Raw genomic sequence first — 24,261 nt, 5'->3', positions numbered from 1 at the left:
ACACACACATACGCAGTCATACACACACAAACACCCACACAAACACAGACACACACATTCATATACACACACACTCTCACACCCACACACACACCACACACACACTTACAGACATACACACACAAACCCACCCACCCACACACAAACACACAGACACACAACACATACACAGACTCACATACACAGACACACAAACACAGACAGACACACACAAACACACTCACAGACACACACACAACACACTCATAAACACACACTCATAGACACACACACACAAACACACACACTCATAGACACACACTCATAGACACACAAACAGACAGACACACACGTGCACACACACACATCCACCCACCCACACCCACCCAGACTCACACACACACCCACCCCCCCCACACACACACACAGTCACACACACATACCCACACACCACACACACAGACACACACACCCACACACAAGTACTCAGACATACACACATACAGACACACACACACACACTTACAGACATACACACAAACCCTCCCAAACACAGACACACAAAGACACACACACACACAAAGATGTACACACCTACACAAACTCACAAACACACACACAGACACACACACACACCTATACACACAAACACACAAAGACACATGCACACACAGTCACACACAGAGACAGACACATGCGCACATACACAACGAACATGAGAGAAGATGCAAACTGTTCACGAGCACATGACGCTTTCAGCATTTCAGTAAAAAGTCAAACCTACTGATAATATTTAAAAATGAGAGTTGTTATAAATGACCACGTGTGAAATTTACAAGGACATGTCGGGAGGCACAGTTGGTGTAGCGGTTCCTGCCAGCACCAGCGATCAGAACCAGGGTTTCGAATCCCGCACTGTTTGTAAGGAGTTGGTTCTTTCTCCCATCTAAATCAAATAAAATACACTGGGAGCAGTGGCGAGGATTTTAGAGCGTACTTCGCCAAATAAAGCACATTTATTCAGTTAATGATGTTCGGAGTCCAATAACTTGGACTGTGAAGGCTGTGAATTGTGCTTCTAACAACCAAGAAAATAACTATTCCTCGCAGGGAATCACCGATATTCTTCATTGGTGCAGAACTAAGAATAGGACATAGGTTTAAAACAAATTGGATTGAATAATGCCAGTGGGCATCTGAACTTTTTCTGTACTGTTGATCAGACTGCAAGCAGTAAGTCAGAATCTCAGACATATAGAAACCCCTATGATTGTCCTACAGATGGTCCAGCTCACATAATCCCCCAATTTAAGGTGCTCTCATTATTCTTATTTATTTTAATTACATTTATTTATTTTCTCAACAGTTTGGCTGGTCACTTGAGGCTGTTGTTTGCTTGATGCTGCCGGTCACTTGATGCTGCCGTTTGCTTGAATCCAGATAGCGGGGTATTTAACTTTGATGACTTCAAAATATTGTGAATTATCCCAAACGTGCATTTTATTACTTGGCGAGGCATGTTTTTTGTGAGTACAAGTGTTACAGCATCATTGCTTATAGATTGATTATGTTTACGCGTAGTCAACACAAACATGATAAAGCAAATTTGCAGAAGCAGAAATGAAAATGTAGTTGCAGGTTACTTTGTCTTTATTTCAAATTAAAATAACTGGTACACAAATTATGGGGTGAACTTTGGCTGTGAACAAAGACGGCCAAAAGCAGTTGACATAATACTGCAAAAAACATGTTTAAATAAAGTGAAGCTATCCTGATTACTAATGATTATCCTCCATGTCCTGACACAGAATCTACTCTAGTCAGGAATTGGGGTAAAATAGTATGCACCCACTTTACCTTGAACATCCTGATCTCTTACTTCTTCTTGGGACTGTTGTACAAAACTCTCTTCGCCTCTTTCAAGTTCTTCCTCTTCTGTTGATGTGGTTAAGGGTTGAAATTGCAAACGGGCTTTGTGTTTGGCATGTGTATGGCCTGCAAACACATGCACACTGGCTCTGCATTCATTTTCACAGCTTTCCTCCATGCTCCAGCGCCACTCTCCCTAGTTCCCCCAGAGGGTATCACAGGAGCCTGGATTCTCACCTGGGATGTCTTCATCAACCTGGTCTGGAGAGGAACTAAAATCGGAGGCTGAACCTTCAAGGTAGGCCCTGGTTCTTCCAACAAATTTACTTCAGTTGCAGTTGATTTTTTTGAAGTTTAGGTTTAGGATTCTTTGTAGCGACCTTCTGAGACCTCTAAGAAATTTGTTTAATGGCAATTAATTTTTTTTAAAAATTAGGTATTAATTAATTCTGCCAGGAGAGGTGTTTTCCATGTCCCCTCCCATCCTGTAGGTATATTGATACATGTAAGCTGGGCTTGCGAAAAATGTTTTTATTATGATAACTAACTACAGTGTTATTTTTATAAAAACAATAAATTTCTGCTGAAACACTGCACAAAAATTTTATAGACAGTTGTCTTGGTTTCAGCCCCTCCGATGATATCACCCAGTGCATTCCACACCCCCTTAGTGATGCCAGTGAAACTCAAAGGCATCAGGCTCATATGGAGCTCCACCGAATCTAGGGAACTGGAACATTAACTTGTAAAAACAAAATGCAAAATAGAATAATTCATTTGCATGTTTGTTTTTAAATTTTGTTTTCCTCTTTAGACTTCTTGTGTTATTTCTCAGAACAACAATTTTCACATCCTTCCTGAATCCATTGATACTTGTTACAATGGAGCTAACAAACAAATGAACCTCAAGAATAAGTGGTCAAAGGCTACTCAATTACAGCAGGCATTACTTTCTTGTAAAATTATTTTTATTGAGCTTTATCAGAAAAACTAACAAAAAAGCAATGAAACCTTTGCAGATTTACAAATAATATGGTACAGTAACTAAATCCAATAAATGGTAATACATACAATATCGTCAAAGATACTTAAGTAAAAATGAAAAGAAAAAAAATTCAAACCTATGGTGATTAAGGTTTAAATTCATACTGTAAGTCATGTTAAATCCGAACAAACAGCCTCAGATGATTCAAACCAGCCTGGCCCAGCAACATTCATCATCGCACCTCATTAGTCAAATGTTGGAAGTGAGCTAGAAATGGGCCCCAAGTCTTATCAAAAGAAATCTTGATTTTCCTGACATTATGCCTAATTTTCTCCTGGTTTAAAAAGGATGTAATATCCAATCACCATTGATGATGTGTAGGTGGGAACTCATCTTTCCATTTTAAAAGAATTGCCTTTCAGTCACAGTCAGTGAGAGTGGTGATCAAGAATTGGTAAGAATTGATTTGGTTTGGTTGACTAAAAGGGCAAAATATTCTTTAAAAATATTTTTAAAATTCTTAGTTATAATAATGCCTAAGTATTTAAATTGTTAATTCATAATTTTGAATGGATATTTAGTATAAAGTTCCTGTGCACCATTTAGAGGTCTAATGAAGATTGATCTTATAACCAGCAAATCTGCTAAAATGAGAAAGTATTGGAAATGAACAATAAAAGGTCATCTGCATAAAGAGATCAACTATGTTCAGATGTTCCTCTAAATAAACCAGTAAAATCAGGATTTACTTACAGAGCAATAGCAAGTGGTTCCAGTAATAAGTCAAAAAAGCAATGGGCTCATACAACAGCCTTGTCCCATGCCTTGATGTAGTTTATAAAGCAGGGAATTGGTATGAATCAAGGCCATTGTAGATGTATATAAAAGTTTTATTCAATGTATTAAATCTGGGCCAAAGTTAGAATTTACTAGGGTGAGAATAAATATTCCCATTCTACTCTATCAAAAGCTTTCTCAGTGTCTAAGGATAAAATACATTAATTGTTATGAGAAGATGTATACATTATATTCAGTAATCTGTGGATATTGCAATAAGAATGTCTATTTTTAATGAAACTTGTTTGATCCGAGTTTATTATACCTGGTAAGACATTTTCCAATCGAATCGATAAACTTTAGATAAGATCTTAACATTCACATTTAGTAATGAGATCAGTCTGTAAGATGCACAATCCTCTGAGACTTTGCCCCTTTTTATGATCAATGAAATACGTGCTTCATTACAAGAAGGAGGTCATTTTCCTTCTCGGAAAGTGTCTAGAGAATGTTTTTTTAAAAATCTTAACCATCCAGCCTGGAGCTTTACTTGATTGCAATTAAAATACTGCCTTATGCAATTCTTCTTGTAAAATTGGAGCTTCTAGACATTCTTTATTTTCCTGAGAAATTATCGGTATATTTAAATGTTTTAAAAATTCATGCATTAAAATCATGCTTGTTATTAAATTCAAAGGAATTAGTGTAGAAATCTTTAAAAATATTATTTATTTTGGATTGATTGATAGTGGTATTACCATCAGAGAGATGTATCTTATTAAATTACTTATTAGCCAACATAACTTTCAATTGGCCTTTAGATCTTAAAAAATCTGTTGTTCAATTAGGTGTGTAGAAAGAATATCAAATTTAGATTTTAGTTCAGTTCTTCTTCAGAATAGTCTCAAGTCTCTATTTTTACCAATTTGCTTAATCTGATTAATCAAATCTAATCTTTCTTCTTTTGTTTTTATTGGCGGTACAAGATTTGGCCACGTAGGTAAGCTTTCATGGAATCCCAGACCACTAAATTTGAAACATCTGGGGTTGAGCTGACATCAAAGATAATTTGAGTTTGGTTCTCTAAAAAAAGTCAAAAACCCTTTATTATTAATTAATAGGGTATTTAGCTGTCATTATTTTTTAATTTTTGGAGTATTTGGGAATTCCAAACTTAAAGAAACTGGAGCATGATCTGAGATGACGATATTTTGATACTTACAAGCTTTAAACAAGTTAATTAGCTGGTTGTCTATTAAAAAATAATTAATCCTGGTATGGGCTTTATGAATAGCTGAGAAAAAAATAGTAATCCCTAGAGCAATGGTTCTCAACCTTTTTCCTTCCACTCACATCCCATTTTAAGTAATCCCTATCCCATCGGTGCTCTGTGGTGAGTAAGGGATTACTTAAGGTGGGATGTGGGTGGGAAGAAAAAGTTTGAAAACCACTGTTTTAATCGTACCTCAATGACTCATTATGTGCATGGTTTCAGAACTCTAAATGAAATGGGCCAATGACCATTTTTCTCAAGCAAAATATTTCAGTAACAATAGGGTCTAGAGGAGTGATTCTCAACCTTCCCTTCCCACCCACCTTAATCAATCCCTTACTAATCACAGAGCACCAATAGCATAGGGATAACTTAAAGTGGGGTGTTTGTAGAAAGAAAAAGATTGAAAACCACGGCCCTTGAGGTAGGATTCAAAAATATCCATACCTCAGACACTCCCATATTAGGATGGTATTTTTAGAGATTAGTCTTTTCTTTCAAAGAACAGTCTAAAATTGTGTTCAAACAGTTAATATCGCCACCTAAAATTAGTGAGTATAGGGAAAGGTCCGGTAAAAGATCAAAAAATTTTGGATCATCACATTTGGAGTATAAATATTGGCTAAAACCACTGAAAAACTAATGATGGCTGATGAAAGCGAAAATAATGACACACAAAGTTGCAGGTAAATCAGAACTTGTTTACTTGAGTCACACGCGTATTCTTTTAAAACACTGAACCATGACGTCCCCTGCTGGCTTGCTAGACTTCTAGGAGTTGTCATCTATCGAAAGTCATCTATCACTAATCCCCATTTTATCCATTATACTATTATGCAGTACAAATGGTGCATTTGGTTGTGTTAAAATGAAGACAACCCTATTTTGGCTTCAGAGGTTGAGTGATAAACCTTCCATTTAAACATTTGGTCTGTCTTTATCTGTCTTTTGAATATGTGTCAGCAGGCATTACACCTGCCCAGCAAGAGGATGATCATATTACTGTGGAGCTGGACTGCGGGCTCTCATTTATTACAGTCTAAGTTCAAATAGATCCTTGCCCGAAGACAAATTTGATTTCTTCTGAGTAAATCTTGGGATAAGGCTAACAAAGCCCTTGAGTTTGCTGATTCTGAAGCAGTCATTTAGTTCCATGCGACTTCTCAAACAAATTCTAGTTCGATTTCAGGCAGGTATCTTTGCACTCTTGTAGGCTATTGAATCGATTCTCATTCCCACCGCAGCCACTGTACCAGAATTGATGGCAGGCTTGCAGACTTTGGTTAAAGTACCATATTAAGCGATAAACCCTGCAGTTTCCCATGTCCATAGTGAGGGAGCACACATCTAGAAGGGAAGAAGGAAATCCCTGTGGTGAAACCACTATTGTATGTAAATGTAAATGTTATGTTTGACCCAGCCATCACTGGCTGGCTTGTGATTCCTCCCCTTTCTCCCCCATAAAGGCTGTCATGTCGCAAGCCCGCCCCCACTTCGAGTCCGAGTCTGGGTGAGTGTCCGTCTCTCACTAACAAAAGCCCTCAGCCCTTCAGTCTTTGTGTAATTGATCATGCATCAATCCCTAACAGAATTTGTTTTGCCAGAGCAAATGGGTATAATTCTTAATGGGCTGGACATTGCAATGAATGTTGAAAACTATTCATTATGCAGCACTTGCCCAGAGACTCTTGATGGGCTTTTTTCACTGGAACACAAGGTAAATGGAAATTACATCAGCCTGGCATCCCCTGCATACGCGTGAATATGCTGAAAGATTTCTTGGTGAGGACTAGGTACTTCAAATTAACCATTTTACATTGGAATATTTAATTCAATGTTAAATCTTCTAGAAAAGTAAGATCGAATTAATAAAAACAAAAAAACAAACAAAAGTAAACATTGTATAACTAGTTAAATCAACTCTAACTAAAATATGAAGGGAGCGTTTTTAAATAGCTTGGGGAAACAGGTGCCCTCCATAGTTGCAATACACCTACCGTGGAGTTCATTTGGTTGTCTCTCAATATCTGTTTTCTTTAAATATTCTTCAAATTCTTCCACATCTTCGAGTAAATTTACAAAACAAAGAGAAGTTATTGCCAGAGTTGTTTGGTAACATTTAAACCCTCATGCCAAGAGCCATTCATTTGAGTTAGACCATGCAATACCTAAAAGTTATTTGTTTATTTGGTGAATGTTCCATGTTCTCCCTTAACGGATCCTTTGTCAATGCGCTTGAATCCACTAGAGACATAGGCCAAACTGGAAAAGCATGCACAGCGATGCCCTGATTTCTGTGGTTACCTCTGCACATAGCAGTTGTGTTTGCTCCCTGGTATATTCTTCAATGACAGGACAAAACTGTCAGCGTTTCTGTCCTTTCTACTGCAAATCCTATTGGCAATGGAAACTCAAAGGGTGTCTTAGTTACATTGTTTCAACCCTATTTACAAATGAAGCCGTTTGATTGAAAGGAAACGTAATGTCAGGAATGCACAGAACATTTTACCGTGACTATGATCCTTTTCGAAGGGCAGACACATCTAACATAGGAAGAGGACATCCAAATTATAAACCAAGCGGCCTCACATAGAAACGAGATTAAATAATCTGATCAAAACGCAGAAATGCCCTTTGCCCTCGGCCAAAATAGTTTTGATGACTATCTAAGAGGGCAGGTGTGTGTGTTTTTTTTTGCACCACTGGAGAAACACCAGCTACTTAGACAGTCCCAGAAGAGGGTTAGATCCTTTGTGAGGCTGGGTAAGCATAGATGCACAAAGTCTGTGGGTAAGAACTCCCACTGGGTTGGCTGAAAATGTCCCAGTATCGTTGGAAAGGATTCATGAGCAGATACAATATACATCACTGTAATCGTCAGCTTATGCTGCCCCAATGTTTTGGCCCCAACCTCAATACTGCAGACTGTCAAACTGTGCAGATTGTGACTTTCAAAAGGTTAGGGGGAAACCGGCTGCAAAAGGTCTTGCTTCACCTACCAGGATGTGCATTTGCAGCTGCTTCAACCTGGACATAATCTTCAAAGTCTTCCAAAGTTGTTTCTTCCCTGTCATCCCTACAGAGAAGCAGAAATCGCAAACCAGCATGTCAATAAAATACTCTCAAACATATTTTGAAAACATTGGCATGAATGCTTTTGAAATCTTGCCTTTTTGTAATGAATATCTCCCTCTTGGTTTGACACGCATCCTGTAATTGTGGGGAGGGGTATTTGTTGATTTCAACTGCAAAAACAAATTTCATTCAAATCAGTTTTTAAAAAAAACACAAGCACATTAAAAGTCCCAGGATTTATTTTTGAGTACATCAGAGTTGAAGGGGCAGGTAATGATTTATTAATTCATTATGAGTTCATTAAAATGAGTGGTTTTTAAAAATATTTATATTTAGACATACAGCACGGTAACAGGCCACGAGCCTGTGCCACCCCATTAACTTACATCCCTAGTAAGTTTTCAAATGCTGGGAGGAAACCGGAGATCCCAGGGAAAACCCACACAGACACAGGGAGAAATCCTGAATTGCTGTATTTTCCTTTTGGAGACCTTAAGTACAGATGAAGCTTACAGAAAGAGACCTGGAACTGAAGCATTAACAAGCCCACCTAATTACCCAAGAATGATCTGCATACATATACTTTTGAGTGATGGAAAATGAGAGTTGAATTAATAGGAGCATAAGATTATGAGAGCCATAGACAGTGTGACAGTCTATGCCTTTTTCCCAGAGAGGCAATGACCATTGTTTCAGGTGAGAGGAGGAAAGTTTTGGGAAGACATCGGAAGCATTTTTTTTATATACACACAGAGTGATCGGTGCCTGGAATGCATTGCCGGGGAGGTAGTGGAGATCGGCACATCAAGACTCTTAGATAGGCATGTGGATATAACCGAAATAAAATATTAAAAAATGTATCAGCGGCACTGAAAAACTTTCAGGCCACAGACATGGTTAGGGCAGCGGTCACGATGACTCTTTTACAGCGCCAGCACTCAGGACCAGGGTTCAAATCTCATGCTGTCTGTGAGGAGTTTGCATGTTCTCCCCACACCTGCGTGGGTTTTCCCCGGGAGCTCCGTTTGAAATGTACTGGGGGTTGTACGTTAATGGGGTATAATTGGGTGGTAAGGACTCATGGACCAAAATGGCCTGCTACCATGCTGTATGTATAATATTTAAATTTAAATTTAAAAACATGAAGACTTCCAAACTCTGCAACCCAGTGGAAGCACATGGATTCGTTCCAGCAGTTATTGGATGATTGCCACATTTAATACTGATGCAATGCAGCCTGTATCAATAGAAACAAATCATTTGAGCACAGAATAGAACAATAAAACCCCTGGGATTTGAAATTTAAGCAACGAGCAGTCTCAAGCAAACAGCAAACAAATCAAGGAAAATAAATACAAAAATTAAAATAAATAAGAATAAAGTAATCGGCAAAAGTTACCCAAGTTAATATTGTAAATGTTCCCTGAAGTAACACATAACCCTTTGTTGAAGATGGAAGCAAGTGTTCAGCCAGCGGATGTGTCTCGGCCGGGGTTTGCTTGTAGCAGCTGTTTGAGTAAAGTGTGAAACAGCGATGGCGTCGCCCAGGGTGAAGAGCTGGGGTTTTTTTTATTTTTTACTTTTCACACTATAAACCACATTGATCATGATACATACATTTTCCATTTCAAATATATACAGTGTCATTTTCTACCCCCCCTCCCTCTTCCCATCCCACCCTCCCTACCTCCCCTCCCATTTATTTAAAGTTCAGAATCTAAGATACATTAAACCCGTCAAACAATGTTGTCATTCAATAAAAACAAACAAGAATTTCCACTGAGTCAATTCTTTTCATTCCCTTCTCCTTCTGTCATTTTAGGTGGTAGATGTCCCCAGTAGGTTTTCTCTATTGTGTTTCATGTATGGCTCCCATATTTGTTCAAATATTGTAATATTATTTCTTAAATTATATGTTATTTTTTCTAATGGAATACATTTATTCATTTCTATATACCATTGTTGTATTCTCAAGTTATCTTCTAATTTCCAGGCTGACATAATACATTTTTTTGCTACAGCTAGAGCTATCTTAACAAATCTTTTTTGTGCACCATCCAAATCAAGTCAAAATTCTTTGTTTTTTATGTTACTTAGGAGGAAGATCTCTGGGTTTTTTGGTATATTACTTTTTGTGATTTTATTTAATATCTGGTTTAGATCTTCCCAAATTTTTTTCACTTTCTCACATGTCCAGATTGAAGGATAAATATAATATAACTCACGGTACAGTGTTGGCATACTACCAACTGAAATCCTACTTGAAGGACAAATTGGGAAGCAGTCTGAGGTTACCAGAGGGAAGTACTTTTGAATATGTGATTACAGACACAATGATAATCAAAAAATTTATAACAAACATGTATATTAAACTACAAGAAAGGGAGAATGAGGAAACAAATAGTAAAACTAAACAAAAATGGGAACAAGATCTAAACATATGAAACGTGGGAGAAGTTATGCTCAGGAACTATGAGAAATACAATAAATACGAGGTTACATATGATACAATATAACTGGATACACAGGGTGAAGAGCTGGTTGATGCCCCTTTCCTTTGGGGTGACTCTCTTAAAGTGTCTCCTTCTCCCTGCTTAGTAAAAGTCATCCTGGGTCAGAGGCTTGGGGGAAGGTGAGGGGGGGGGGGTAATTATCTATAATGTTATAATTCGTTTTTCAGACGGCTCCAAGTAGGAGGTGGAACCTGAAGATGCAGCGACAGTAGGGTGTGGGGAACTGAGGAGTGTGACAGAACAGAGGGAACTGGGAATATAGATACATAATTCCCTGAAAGTGATGTCACAGGTTGTAAAGAGAGTTTTTGGCATTTTGGCCTTCATAAATCAAAGTATTGAGTAAAGGAATTGGGATGTTATGTTAAAGTTGTATAAGACATTGGTGAGACCAAATTTGGAGTATTGTGTGCAGTTTTGGTCACCTAACTACAGGAAAGATATCAATAAGATAGAATGAGTGCAGAGAAGATTTACTGGGATGTTACATGGACTTCAGGAACTGAGTGATAGGGAAAGGATAAACAATTTAGGACTTTATTCCCTGGAGTATAGAAGAATGAGGGGAGATTTGATAGAGGTTTACAAAATGATGAGGGTAATAGACAGAGTAAATGTAGACAGGCTTTTTCCACTGAGGGTAGGTGAAATACAAACCAGAGGTCATGGGTTAAAGGTGAAAGGGAAAAGTTTAGGGGGAACATGAGGGGGGACGTATTCACACAGAGTGGTGGGAGCGTGGAATGAGCTGCCAGTTGAAGTGGTGAATTTGGGATCAATTTTAACATTTCAGAAAAATATGGACAGCTACCTGGATTGATGGGGAGGAGGGAGGGGGGGGGGGTATGGAGGGATATGGACTGGGTATTGGTCAATGAGATGAGGCAAAAAAAATGGTTCGGCACAGATTAGAAGAGCCAAAGGGGCCTATTTCTGTGCTGTAATGTTCTATGGTTCTAATGTGACTGAAAATAAAGTAAAATGCTTTAAGATTTATATATTCATGCAGGTGATGTTTGTTCAATGCAACTACAGTATAGTATTTTTGTCTTTTAAATTATTTATTCTTAATGCAGGTGTATTAGTTAGGCAATGTAAGATTAAACCTCAAGCAACTGGAAAATTCACTTATCCGGAATCTACCAAACTTTATGGGTGCCGGCACTGGGGGTTTTACAGTAATGGGCAATTTAAGTGAGATGCTTTGATGAAATTAAAGGTTCCAATGGAGATCTTATAGAAACATATAAAATTATGAAAGGGATAGACAAGATAGAGGCAGGAAAATTGAGACCAAAACTAGGGACAGCCTCAAGATTCAGGCATGTAGATTTAAGACGGAGATGAGGAAAAACTGTTTTTCTCCAGAGAGGAGTGAATCTGTGAAATTCTCTTAACCAAGGAAGCGGTTGAGGCGACTTCATTAAAACACATTTAAAGTTCAGTTAAATCGATTTTGACATAAAAAAGGAATGAAGGCAGGTTGGTGGAGTTGAGTCAATGATCAGCTCAGTCATGAATGGCGGAACAGGCTCGACAGGCCGGATGGCCGTCTCCTGCTTCTCTTTCTTATGCTCTTATGATCAGAAGAAACCAGGAATTTCCGAGGGCAAAGACTCCTCCACAGGAGTCCCTCGTCCAAGTGAAGCATGACAGCTCAGTCATGTGGTCAGTAACCTGGTTCTTCACAAAGACTTGAAAATGCCTGGAATTCCTTTGGTGTAATTTCCTACTAGGGCTATCATCATGACTACAAATTGCTCTTCTCCTGCTGCTCTCTATGTGTACGAAGTGCAGTGCCAACATTCAGTCCAATCAAGTGCAGAATCGGTTAAGAAACCTTGAAAAGTGGCGATATGGTACGTTGTGCACTGAGCCTCTAAAATGGGGCTTGTACATTTTTAGCGGGGAGCGCCATTGAGATCCCCGACTTCTGCACCATTGCCCTACTGATCATCAGGAAGTGCGTCCACCCCTGAAGCACCATCCCCCGCAGAGGCCGCTACACAAATGGCTACAATGAGGTGGCAAGAAAAAACATTGAGGAAATGGAAGCCTCTCGTGTTTATCATTTTATTGCATTGGCAGATGCAGCACCCTAACAGGCCCTTCTGGCTGTGCTGCCCAAATCCACCAAACCCCGCACGTTTCAGAAGGGATGGGGAGGAAACCAGAGTGGCCAGAGGAAACATATGCAGACCCTGGGAAAACGTGCAAACTCCTTGCAGACAGTGCTGGATTTGAACCTGCATCACTGACGCTGTGATAATGCCACGCTAACCGTGTGTCACTCTATTCCACTAACAATGCTGCCCCAGCTGACTGGGTAGCTGATCGGTTCCTGGACCATGAACAGACCAAATCTCTATGGTGGGGTGGTGGTGCGGGGCGGGGGGTGGGGGGAATCAGGAAATCTTTGAATGCTTGTGGTGATACAACCATTGGACTTCCGGCCCATGACTGCCTGCGCCCGTCCACTCTCCTGCCCTGCCTGCTTGTGGGGGGAGGGGTGGCGACCCACTGTACCTGCAGGGAGGTAACCTGGGAGGCTGGCTCCACCTACTCCCTGCCAATCGCTGGCCCCCTATAAAGGCACGCCAGCTCTTGAGTTAGTGAAAGAGCCAGAGGGAAGCCTGAACCTTGTGTGTGGGTTTTAAGCTAATTAAAGCCTGTAGGACGGCCTTTGTAGTTTGAGCTTGTCTGTTTGCACTGCAGCGCACCACAATGCTGCACACCACTTCCAAAAGGCTTGAAACAAGACTGTGATCAGAGAGGGAGCTCCCTATGATGACGTGGCATTACACTGGCCATTAATGTGAGCCTGGCAGATGCAATGTTCAAGATGTCAATGATCATGACAGACCCTCTAAATGCAATGTCAATCCTACACCTGCTTTGTAAACATTTTATAGGCTTTGGCACGGTTGGTCAAGGTTCTGTTGGCATTGGGTGGAGCAGTGCCGAGTGGTTGAATGGATGACTGACGTTAGGTCAGACCGGTTTCCCAAAGGGTGCCAGTCAACCTAGAAATAGCCCAAATAGGCAAAACTCCAGACAAACAATGAGAAGGTGGAGAGACTCAGCAGATGAGGCAGCATCCCCAGGCAGCATCCCCAGGCAGAAATGGACAATCATTTGTGTTGGGCTGGGCCCCTTCTGTTTGAGACTAAAATGGGAAGGGGATGGAGCAAGCAAAATAGGAGTGGGTTCAAGGGCTGGGAATGGGGCAAGGAGATATTAGGATACTGGAGCAGATCTACCTAGAGCAATACAGTTTTTAAGTGCTGTTGAATGTAAATGGGGCGAATGGGACTAAGTGTCCCTCTGATCAGTTCCAGGATGATATTAATTAACAAAACCGGATCTCATTAGTGAACACTAGAATGCAAGTGCTCATGATATTTTCAAGCAAGCTTTCAATAGATTGGGCAGCACAGCTGGCATAGCGGTTAGCCCAACTCCATTACAGCACCAGCAATCGGGAACAGGGTTCGAATCCCACTCTGTCTGTAAGGAGTTTGAACATTCTCCCTGTCTCTCCCTGGGTTTTGCTTTTCCCCCTGGGGTCTCTGGTTTCCTCTCACTGTTAGAAACAAACTGGGGTGTAGGTTAATGGGGTGTAATTGGGCGGCACGGGCTCGTGGGCCGAATTGGCCTGTCACCCTGCTGTAGTTTAAAAAAAAATCAAACTTAGAAAAAACACACTCCTGGTGTGTTTCAGCTATGCTTGATATGAGTCAGATTATTAGGGAGGGTTCTCGTACCCCTCCCTTGGAAATGGATCACCTCTGAGTAAGCGAATGGTTTTAATGAAACAGAAAACTTCCCTGGAAGTGGAGACCTCCTCACTATTGCATCAACGTGTTAGCCTGGAGTATACGAACAAAAATCTACAGAGGATTTTGAACTCATGACCTGACGAAAGAGAAAATGATGGAAACTCTCAACCCATCAAACAACATCAGTGGAGAGAGAGAAACAAAGCTGACTATTGAGATTAATATCCTTTTTACCTGAATTGGTGAAGGGAAATGGGCACATTAAGAGGGCGGGGTGCAATCAACAGAAGGAATGTCCAGGCTAAACTTGTCAAAGTTACAGTTACTTTAAAAGCATCCGTTGTTAGATAGCGAATTAAATAGAAATGGAGAGATTAGAAGAGAAAATTTTATTTATAAATGGACAAGTAAAACTGTTAATAATTATAAATCTCCAGTTTTGTTTCATTTGATAAGTATATGGGAGGAGGTTACTAAAATTATACGAATGTCAGGTGGATTATCCAGATATGCAACCTTTGTTGCAAAATAAGAGTTTGCCTTTCATGTTGGGCAATAACCTCCTTAAAATTTGGAACCAGAAAGGAATAAGAACAGTAAATGATTGTTTTGAGGTGAGTAATTTTTTATCATTTGATACCAAATTCATAATAATATTATTTTTTTGTTATTATCAACTTAAATCAATGTTGTATGATTGTTTAGGGATACATTTGGAATTACCTAAAGAATCATTATTTGAAATATTAATTCAAGGTGGAGGAAATGAAGGATTTATTTCAGGAATGTACAAATTATTACAACGGAAAATGGCTAAGGTGGATTTGCATAAATCACGACTTAAATGGGAGGAAGATATGGGGATTCAGTTTAATATAGATAATTGGAGGAAGATTAATAAAGTTACTCTGACAAAGTTAGTTAACGTTAGGTATAGGTTGGTAACTTATAACTTTATACATCAATTATATTTAACTCCTGAACGTTTGAAACTATATAAATTGAGTGCTTCAGATTTGTTTTTTCGATGTAATGAGCAAAAGGGTGCAATACTGCATTCATTTTGGGGATGTGATAAGATTAAATTTTTGTTAGGGTAAATTTCAAAAGGCATTTTTGAGATTGGCTTTAACTGTAGCAAAGAAATTATGGCTGTCTCATGGAAAGATCAGATGGAGCTTAGCTTACAAAGATGGCATTCAGAAATGAGGTCATGCATTCCAATGGAGAAGATAACATAATTTAAGATATCAATATTAAAGATTTTAAAAGATTTGGAGCCTATATTTGGATTATTTTAATTTGAAAATTTGAAACTGGTTGTGTGCGCTGGATCTTCACATTGAATACAAAATAAATGATTGAAGTTGTTCTCCCGTATCTCTTTTTTTCTCTCTTTTTTTATGGGGAATATGAGGGTAGATTTCATTTAAGGGGAGGGGTAGAAGTGGGGTGGGGGGTTAGGTTTTTATTTTTTTTTCTATGTAACCATGTAAATAGCTTTTTGATAATTTGTTAATTTTAATTCTGTAATTCTGGTTAGTACTTTGTTTTCTAATAAATAAAATATTTTTTTTAAAAAGCGTCCATTGGAGATAGAAGGGCAAATGGAAATAAAGTGAATCATAAACCTGTAGCTTTATCTATGGAGAGGAACTAAAATGCGGTGATTTGAAACTGTTGAAATTATTATCAAGAGCTACAACGTACTGAGAGAGATGAGATTCTGTTTCTTCAGCTTTCTTTGAGCATAATTTGAACAATGTGCAGGTTGGTCTGAGTGGAATCGGGACGGAGAATTAAAGAGACAGGAGACTGAGACTTCAAGGTCACCCCTGCAGACATTACAGAAGTGTTCTGCAATGAAGCCTTCCAATCTATAATTGTTTTTTTTCCAATATACAAATCTTGTTCTGAGCACTGAATGCCCATGGGCCCTCCCCAGGTTACAAATGCCCAGCTTGTACTCACCCTGTAAATATTAGCGAGCTCCCATAAAGATTATTAAATTCAAAAGTCTGATGCACGCACATATCCTCCCTCCTTCCTCCCCACCCCGCCAAAACCCTATCAACCGGGATCATTGCCTGAAGAGGGCACGCAAAAATCATTGAGGACCCCTTCCATCCAGCACACCACATCCTTCAGCTGCTCCCGTTGGGGAAGAGATACAGGAGTATCCGAGCCAGCACCACCAGGCTGCGGAACAGCTTCTTCCCATGGGGCAGTTGGAATGCTGAATGACCAAAGGAACGGCTCACACTGACCATCTGAGACTCTCATATTCACGAAGAAGTATTTATTTATTTATCACATATGAATATTTGTAGTGCATTTTTTTGTCTGTATGTGTGTTAATATTTGCTCTGTGATGCTGCCACAAATCAACAAATTTTGTGACTTGTTCTTGACAATAAATTCTGATTCTGATTTTGACGTCTGGTTGGGGGTCTGTGTGTGTGTATCTGTGTGTTTTGCACCAAGGACTGGAGAACACGGTTTCATTGGGTGGTACTTGTACCATCAGATGACTTGACTTAATTTGACAATTGTTTGTACTTAAGAACATCAAAACTATATTAATCTCTCTCTCTCCCTCTACCTTTAATGATTGTTCTTTCTTATCAGTCTAAACTTTACAAACTGCAATTGAATTATGGTTTTCATGCCTCTTGTTAACGATTATTAGTTAAGGACATCTTCAAGAGTTATGGCATAGGGTGAGGCAGCAAGTTAATTCAAACAGGATGCAATCTTTGAAAATAGCCTGTTGACATGCAACTCCCCACAGTAATCAGACATCATCGCCTTAGTCTGCAGGCTGCCCATTTCACTTCAGGAGGCCACTTAAAAGATTTGCTTCGGAAACTAGCCCGGCAATCATTTCTATTGTTACATGTGCAGCAAGACTTTGGTCATCAATGTTACATCCCCTGATATGTCCTGTTCATCAAAGCCAGCTATTGAGCTGATTCTGCATTAGCCAGGGGAAGACTGTTTGGATCCCTAGATGAGCGGAAGCAAAGAGATGAAAGGGAATATGTCCATCTCCCACAGTTGCATGAGAAATTGTTGTGGAAAAGGGCATGGGTGTAGGAACCTTTTCATTAATTATTCGCTGAAGCACACAGAAGGATGAGTCTAACGTTCAACATCCACAAGCCAAAGGTCATCTACCAACATGTCCTGGCTGTACAACAGTACCCTCTAGCATTAAAGGTGAATGGAATGACCCTGGAAAATGTGAACCACTTCTCATAGCCCCGGTACCACTTTACAATAAAGGCAGAAGACATTGATGATGAAATCCACTATTATCTTAAACGTGCCAGCAGAGCCTTTAATCAATGGAGAGAAAAATGTGTTTGCTGACCCTGGACATAGCACAAAACTCATGTCCTTGTGGATAGCAGTGATTATGGGAAGGACACTGGGTCCAGAAGGTAACATTATTCTGAGCTCTGCTACAGGAAGAAATGACCAAGAAGAAGGCAGAATGATTCAACATTACGCTCAAAGCCACCTTAGAAATGTCGTATTTCTACTTGCTCTCAATAATCTCAGGCCTGTGGCTATCAAAGCGAGAGAACTTGAGATGTATTGAAAGCTCCAAGCAGTGGCATTACACAGAGGCCCTATGGAAGTAGTCCCCACCTCTCAGAACTCCCAATAGTTAGGCAAATCCTGCCCCATGTGTGGATGAGCCTGCACTTCCCACATTAGCTTTACCAGTCATCTCAGAACCCAATTCCAAAGAAGATTGTTGTAGATGTTTCAATTGTTTTTGGGTTTTTTTGCCTCTCTGCTGGCCAATCTATAAAGTGATTGTTACCATAACAACTTTGGTCTCCTCTGTCCTTTTCCCTTCTGTAGAACTTGAGGCATTAATTTGTCTCACTTTTACAGTTCTGCTGAAGGGTCCTTGACCCAAAATGGTCTCCTGGCACCTCCCAGCAGTTTCTGATTTTGTTTTGGATTTTTGGCATCTGTGTTATTTTATTTTGATCTGAATCAGTCAGAGCAGTCAATAGGGGCAGGAGTCAGGCTAATAAGGGATCCCTTGAGCTCTTATCACTTGGTACCAATCATGACAGTGGACAGGGTCGTCTGAAGTCAGTAATGCCAGAAAACTGAGACATCATGTTCAAAAAAAGCAATATTAAAGGCATTATTTTTCACCAACAAATACAGAGGCAGCAACATATTAATTTTATTTTTCAAACACCACTTACGTGTAAGACTTTTCAGGAAGGCCCGAGCAAACCTTTGGGTATAAGTCCATTCAGAATCAAGCACCAGGCCAAGGTGAATCGAGTGTTGCTCAAATGGAAAACTAGCCAGGTCAGTTTCAACTGTTTCCTTCCCAAGGAAGAATGTGAAGATCACAAAACCTTTACACCGGGCTTCCCGGGACACAGTTTTTAACTTCTCCACATCAAAGGCGCTTGTATCTCCCGCGAGTATTACAAAGATCACTTTAAAACGGCGCTGATCTGGTCCACTCCTGAAAACATTCTTCATGGTCCATTCAATAGCATAGCCTACCCCAGGGGGTCCATCCAACTTCATAAATGATTCCTTGATGTATCTCTTCATCAAGTTTTTGTTGCTATATTTCAAGAACCCGAACTCCAAGTTGACTGGCCTGCGACCAGTCCAAGGGTGGTAACCTGCTGGCGAGTGTTGGACCAGTGCGATCCTGGCACGTTTCCCACGGATGCGTGGGCTTCTCGAAATTACAAGCTGATCCAGCACTGAGCTGAGGAAACTCTTCACTCTTTCAAAGTCCATCATTCTCATCTTGTGTGAGCCATCAACCACAAAAGCCATGTCCATGTTGATTGAGACTGGAGGTGGGGAGATGATGTATCCACATTGGGCATTTGGTTTGCACCTATCTATGGAGAAAGACGAAAGCCTGACATCAATGTAAATTACTCAAGCGATCCTTAATTTTAAGTCTAACTATAACCATTCCACAGTTGGGTCATTTCAACAATGGAGAAAACCATTACTTCCGTAAGGGCAGCCCCATCGACGTAACGGTTGGCGCCACACTGTTACAGCGACCCAAGTTAGTATCCAGTGCTGTCTGTAAGGAGTTTGTATGTTCTCCCTGTGACTGCCTGGGTTTCCTCCGGGGGCTCCAGTTCCCTCCCACCCTGCAAAAAGATGTATGGGAGTCGCAGGCCAATTGGGCGGCACGGGCTTGTGGGCCAACAGTGCTTGTTGCCATGGTGTAGGTCCAAATTTTTAAAAATATATAAATTTAAATTTAATTAAAAATAAAATTAAAATTTGCTTGTTAAAATTTGATTAACTGTTAACTGAATACTGTTAACTGAATACTGGTAAATTCATACCAAAACAGAACATGCATAAATGGATTCTGCGTAACTGCTCCCGAGCTTCTTGCTGCTGTCTTGATAATAAGACTACTTGAAACATTCTTGTATCATCAACCTTTTTCAGGGGGTAAAGAAAAGACATTCAAATTCAAAAACTAACATTTCTAAATGCACGTGAAAGGACTATTACACCCAAGGAGCTCAGCCTGGAGATATGACCATTCAATAGGCTATCCTAATAGGGTCAAGGGCATATTTCAGACGTTACTGCTGGGAGGTTCAACCTTCTTCCCTAACTATTGTATTTATTTGCCCATACCTTGAGAATTCTGGTGCCATTTCAAGAGCAGCATTGCCACTCTGGTGTCAAGCATTGGGTCCTTGTGTAAAAGTAAATAATTGCATTCATATAGTGCCATTCGAGACATCTGAATATCTGTTGGGCCCTGATGAAATCTATTTAAAGTGTTGCGCACTGAGAAGCGGAGAACATACAAGGCAATGCTCAGATAAATGGTCATATAATCATGTTGGCTTTAGTTAAGGAAGAGGTTATGTACAAGGTAACAAGGGAATGCTTCTTATTTTCCAAATAATAACCTGGAATAGATTTTACCTCAACATGACATAACCATTTCACCCACAAGCAGGTACTTTTGACATTGCAGCATTCTCAGAATGGATCCAAGTGTGAACCAGCTCTTAAATCTTTAGTGGGCTTGAACCAATTCGATACTGAAAGCTAAATCCATATGGATATCTGCCAGTATTGAATTTAAAGAATGCACAGGCATGATCCTGTTCAGTAATAAGTAAAGAATATATATATGTATATACGTACACACAGACCCGAACCTTCACATATATACACACACAAAAAAATACATGTGTACATAAATGTACATATTTGTGTGCATACACACACACACGTGCATATATATGTGTGTGTGTGTACACACATGCGCGTGCACACACACATACCCCCACACACACACACACACACACACACACACACTTACTTACACTTGTATGAACAGTACTGAACAGTAGTCTCCCCTTATCTGCGGGGGATATGCTCCAAGACCCCCAGCGGATGCCTGAAACTGTGGATAGTACTGAACCCTATATATACTATGTTTCATTCTATACATACACACCTGATAAAGTTTAATTTTTAATTTAGGCACAATAAGAGATTAACAGCAATAACGTTTAATAAAATTGAACAATTAAAACAATATTAAAAAAAGGGTCACTTGAACACGAGCACTGCAATACCTTGACAGTCGATCTGATGACCGATATATATGTATATACGGTACGTTTCCCCTTATCCCCAGTTCTGTTGACCAAAATGATCCCTTAATGGAACTTTTTTGCGGCGCCGACATGAACTCACAAGTTGGAATAATTTATCACCCGACTTGTCCACTTGGAGCTCAGACATACTGTTAGCACCATTTTGATAACAGAGCTCTCGTGCACTGTACAAAGATCTAGTTGCAAAGGGGAAAGAAGTCTGCAGATTGCACTATGGGTGTCAGTGAAAAGAAAAGGAGGAAGCGTTTATGTCTATAGAACAGAAAGTCAAGCTGTTAGCAAAACTGGACAGTGGTGTAAGTGTGAGACTACTTATTTCATGTTCGAAAAGCCTGCCGTTGTTTTTTGTTGTTGTTGTTTAACCACTGATACAAGAATTCTGCTGATCCTACAGAGCTGCTTAAAGCTACTGTTCTGTTTGCCGAAAAAACCCAATAACCGAAAAACTCCCGTTTCATTTAGTGTGAGTGTTACTTTAAGGGCTAGTACAGGCTGCAACCATTCACAGCTTTGGAGAGACTGGGTGGCATCAACTAGTACAGGCTGTGCCCAAATTTGTAACTTTGGAGAGGAGAAAGGGCATGGGGTATTTTTTTTCCAGGGACACAGGTGGTGAGAGAGTCCTGTGTGTGAAATACTGTAGAAACAGCACATCATTGACCAGCGGCCACCTCATCAAACACGGAGCAGGATTGACTCTGTGTGATAATGGACAACATGGGTGATCCTCCCTGTCACGGGAATTATTGAACCTCACTATGACCAAAGGAAAGGCCACTTTGATTGACTGGTACCAGGGTTTTGGAAGCATCATGGAAGTCGTGTGTTTTGTTTCCCCTATGCAAGGAAAAGGGAAGTTGTGTTAAACGTTCACATGAAAGGACATTTCTGTGGAAGAAATTCGACAAGGATTTGTGAGTTTTTTGGTCACTCATTCTCTCCAACCTCCTTTGTGATTACTTCTGTGTATCAGTTTAAAAGTCTGGGTTTTGACAATTGACTGAACTTTAGAATGAATTTCCAGAATTGTGCCTAAGCTGTAATGTGTGTATCCCAAACACAAACACACACAGCACATATGTCTGTGCACATATACATTCACACATAGCTGGGTTTACTTTGACTAATGTGTTATATTATTAGTAATTATTAATAAATATGGTGTTTTAAAAGAAAAAAAAAATAACACTGCCGTGGTGACTTTCCATCGCTGCTCGTCTGCAACGTGTGTATATATTATACACACACAGTTTGACAAGGGATTAAAAATGTTGGTCAGAGCATAAATCTGTCCACGGTCTGTGCACTGCCAGGCAGAAACCACCCACAAATTGGAGGAAAAACACCCCATAATCTGCCTGGGCACCCTCCAACCAGATGGCATTCACATCAATTTCTCCACTTTCTGTTAGCAATCCCATCTACATCTCTGTGTTCTTTCCTCTAGCTCTGTTTCTCTCTTTACCTTTTTCCCTCTGTCTCCTTTCCCCCAGCTCTTCATTCACAGAGTCAAACCTTTACCCAATCAAATCCTCTCCTGTCCTTGCATCCATATCTAATTAACACCTTTTACCTGTTGGTCTTGTGATGTTTCTTCTATTGTGATAAAGAAACTTGGCTTCTTTTGTATTACTTATATTTTATTATCAATTCACGACCTCATAGGACAAATCTATCTTGAGCATCTAACCTGAGGTGGCACATTCCATCTTCAATGCCCTCTAGTGGTCAGGAAGATCACCAACTCCCAATCATCACATCCCCTTTCATTAAGATGTTCAACCCAACAGCATTACACAGTCATACATTATTCATTTAAATTTTAAGTTGAATGCAAATATAAACACAAACATCAACAGCACAAACTTTTTAAGTGTGCATTTGTTTTTCTTTTAGAGATTCAACCTGTCAGGTGCTTTGGATCTTCTCAACACAGGTACATGTGTCAGCTCCACTGGTTCATTACTGGCTAGAAGTAAAACACGGAAATCTGCAGACACCGTGGTTGAAGTAAAAACACAAAGCTGGAGCAACTCAACAGGTCAAACTGTGTCCTTTATATAGCAAAGGTAAAAGTACATAACCGATGTTTTGGGCTTGAGCCCTTCATCAAAGGCATTTACTTTGTACAACTACTGTCTCACACTGCTTGTGTTGCTGTGGAGACTGGATCTTTTGCATTTGCCTGTTCTTGCAGAGTCACTTGTGTTTTCAGTAGGCTCTTTTGATTCTTCCTTAATATTTAACCATTCTTTGTTCTGACAGTAAATCCTGGATTTACTTCCTTCAGAACAGTCCCAGGTGTTGGAATCTGTGAGTTTCAATGTGTCGTGCTGTGCCAGTGGCCCTAAGCTTCTTGCTGACTTGTCATAGTTTGTTTCTTGTCTCCTTTGCAGATGCTTTTGCTTCCATGTGACATCCCTGTTCTTGTTCGGGTCTGCAGTTTAGGGAAGTTTGATGTATAGTCTACTTCTGGAGCTCAGCAGCTGACGTGCCATGTTCAAGTGGTGAAATGTAGGAACTCAACAGAGCTAGATACGGATCTGAGACACTGTTTTGTGTTTTCTACAGCAGCTGTTTAACTATGTGAATTACTTTCTCAGCTTTACCATTTGACTGTAGATGCAGAGGTCTGAGACCCATACAGCACAGTACAGGCCCTTCAGCCCTCAATGTTGTGCCGACCCATATACTCCTTCCTAAAAATTTACTAAACCCTCTCTTCCCTGTAACCCTTTATTTTTCTTTCATCCTTGTGTCTGTCTCTCTTAAATGCCCCCAATGTTTCAGCCTTCATCACTACTTGGCAAAGCATTTCAGGCACCCAAAACTCTCTGGGTAAAAAATGCACCCTTGATGCCTCCTCTAAAGTTCCCTACCTTCACTTTGTACATACATCCTTTAATGTTTGCTGATCCTGCCTTGGGAAAGAGGTACAGGCTGCCCACCCTGTCTATACATCTCATAATCTTGTAGACCTCTATCAAGTCTCCTCTCATCCTCTATACTCCAAAGAAAAAAGTCCCAGCTCTGCTGACTTGGCTCATAAGACATGTTTTCTAATCCAGGCAACGTCCTGGTAAATCTCCTCTGCACCCCTCTCCATAGCTTCCACATCCTTCCTGTAATGAGGTGACCAGAACTGAACACAACACTCTAAGTATGGTCTCACCAGAGATTTGTAGAGTTGCATTCAAACCCCCTATTAATAAATCCTCCTTAAATATCCACCACACTTAAAGTGTGGTGATGTATGGATTTGAACAGTCTCTTTGTTAATCCACATTCCTAAGTAACCAACCATTAACCCTGTACTCAGCTTTCTGGTTTGTCCTTCAAAAAT

General features: G+C 40.0%; 1 protein-coding gene across 2 annotated transcripts in view; it reads right to left on the bottom strand.

Annotated features, from left to right (window-relative positions):
- Window positions 1-2,798: 2,798 nt before the first annotated feature.
- LOC138747471 (collagen alpha-6(VI) chain-like) overlaps window positions 2,799-24,261 on the bottom strand; it is a 235,556-nt gene continuing 214,093 nt past the window's right edge. For both annotated transcript variants that reach the window (XM_069906720.1, XM_069906727.1), the window contains exons 35-40: window positions 19,614-19,713; window positions 18,483-19,148; window positions 8,053-8,128; window positions 7,883-7,959; window positions 6,881-6,946; window positions 2,799-6,230 (exon numbers count right to left, since the gene is read on the bottom strand). In XM_069906720.1, the coding sequence (XP_069762821.1) occupies window positions 6,058-6,230; window positions 6,881-6,946; window positions 7,883-7,959; window positions 8,053-8,128; window positions 18,483-19,148; window positions 19,614-19,713 (1,158 nt within the window). In that variant the 3' untranslated portion in view covers window positions 2,799-6,057. The remainder of the gene's footprint in view (window positions 6,231-6,880; window positions 6,947-7,882; window positions 7,960-8,052; window positions 8,129-18,482; window positions 19,149-19,613; window positions 19,714-24,261) is intronic.

The sequence above is a fragment of the Narcine bancroftii genome, chromosome 1, assembly GCF_036971445.1.
Source record: "Narcine bancroftii isolate sNarBan1 chromosome 1, sNarBan1.hap1, whole genome shotgun sequence".
NCBI classification, from domain to species: domain Eukaryota; kingdom Metazoa; phylum Chordata; class Chondrichthyes; order Torpediniformes; family Narcinidae; genus Narcine; species Narcine bancroftii.
The sequence above is the reverse complement of the archived record's forward strand: the minus strand, read 5'-3'. Positions and strand labels throughout refer to the sequence as shown.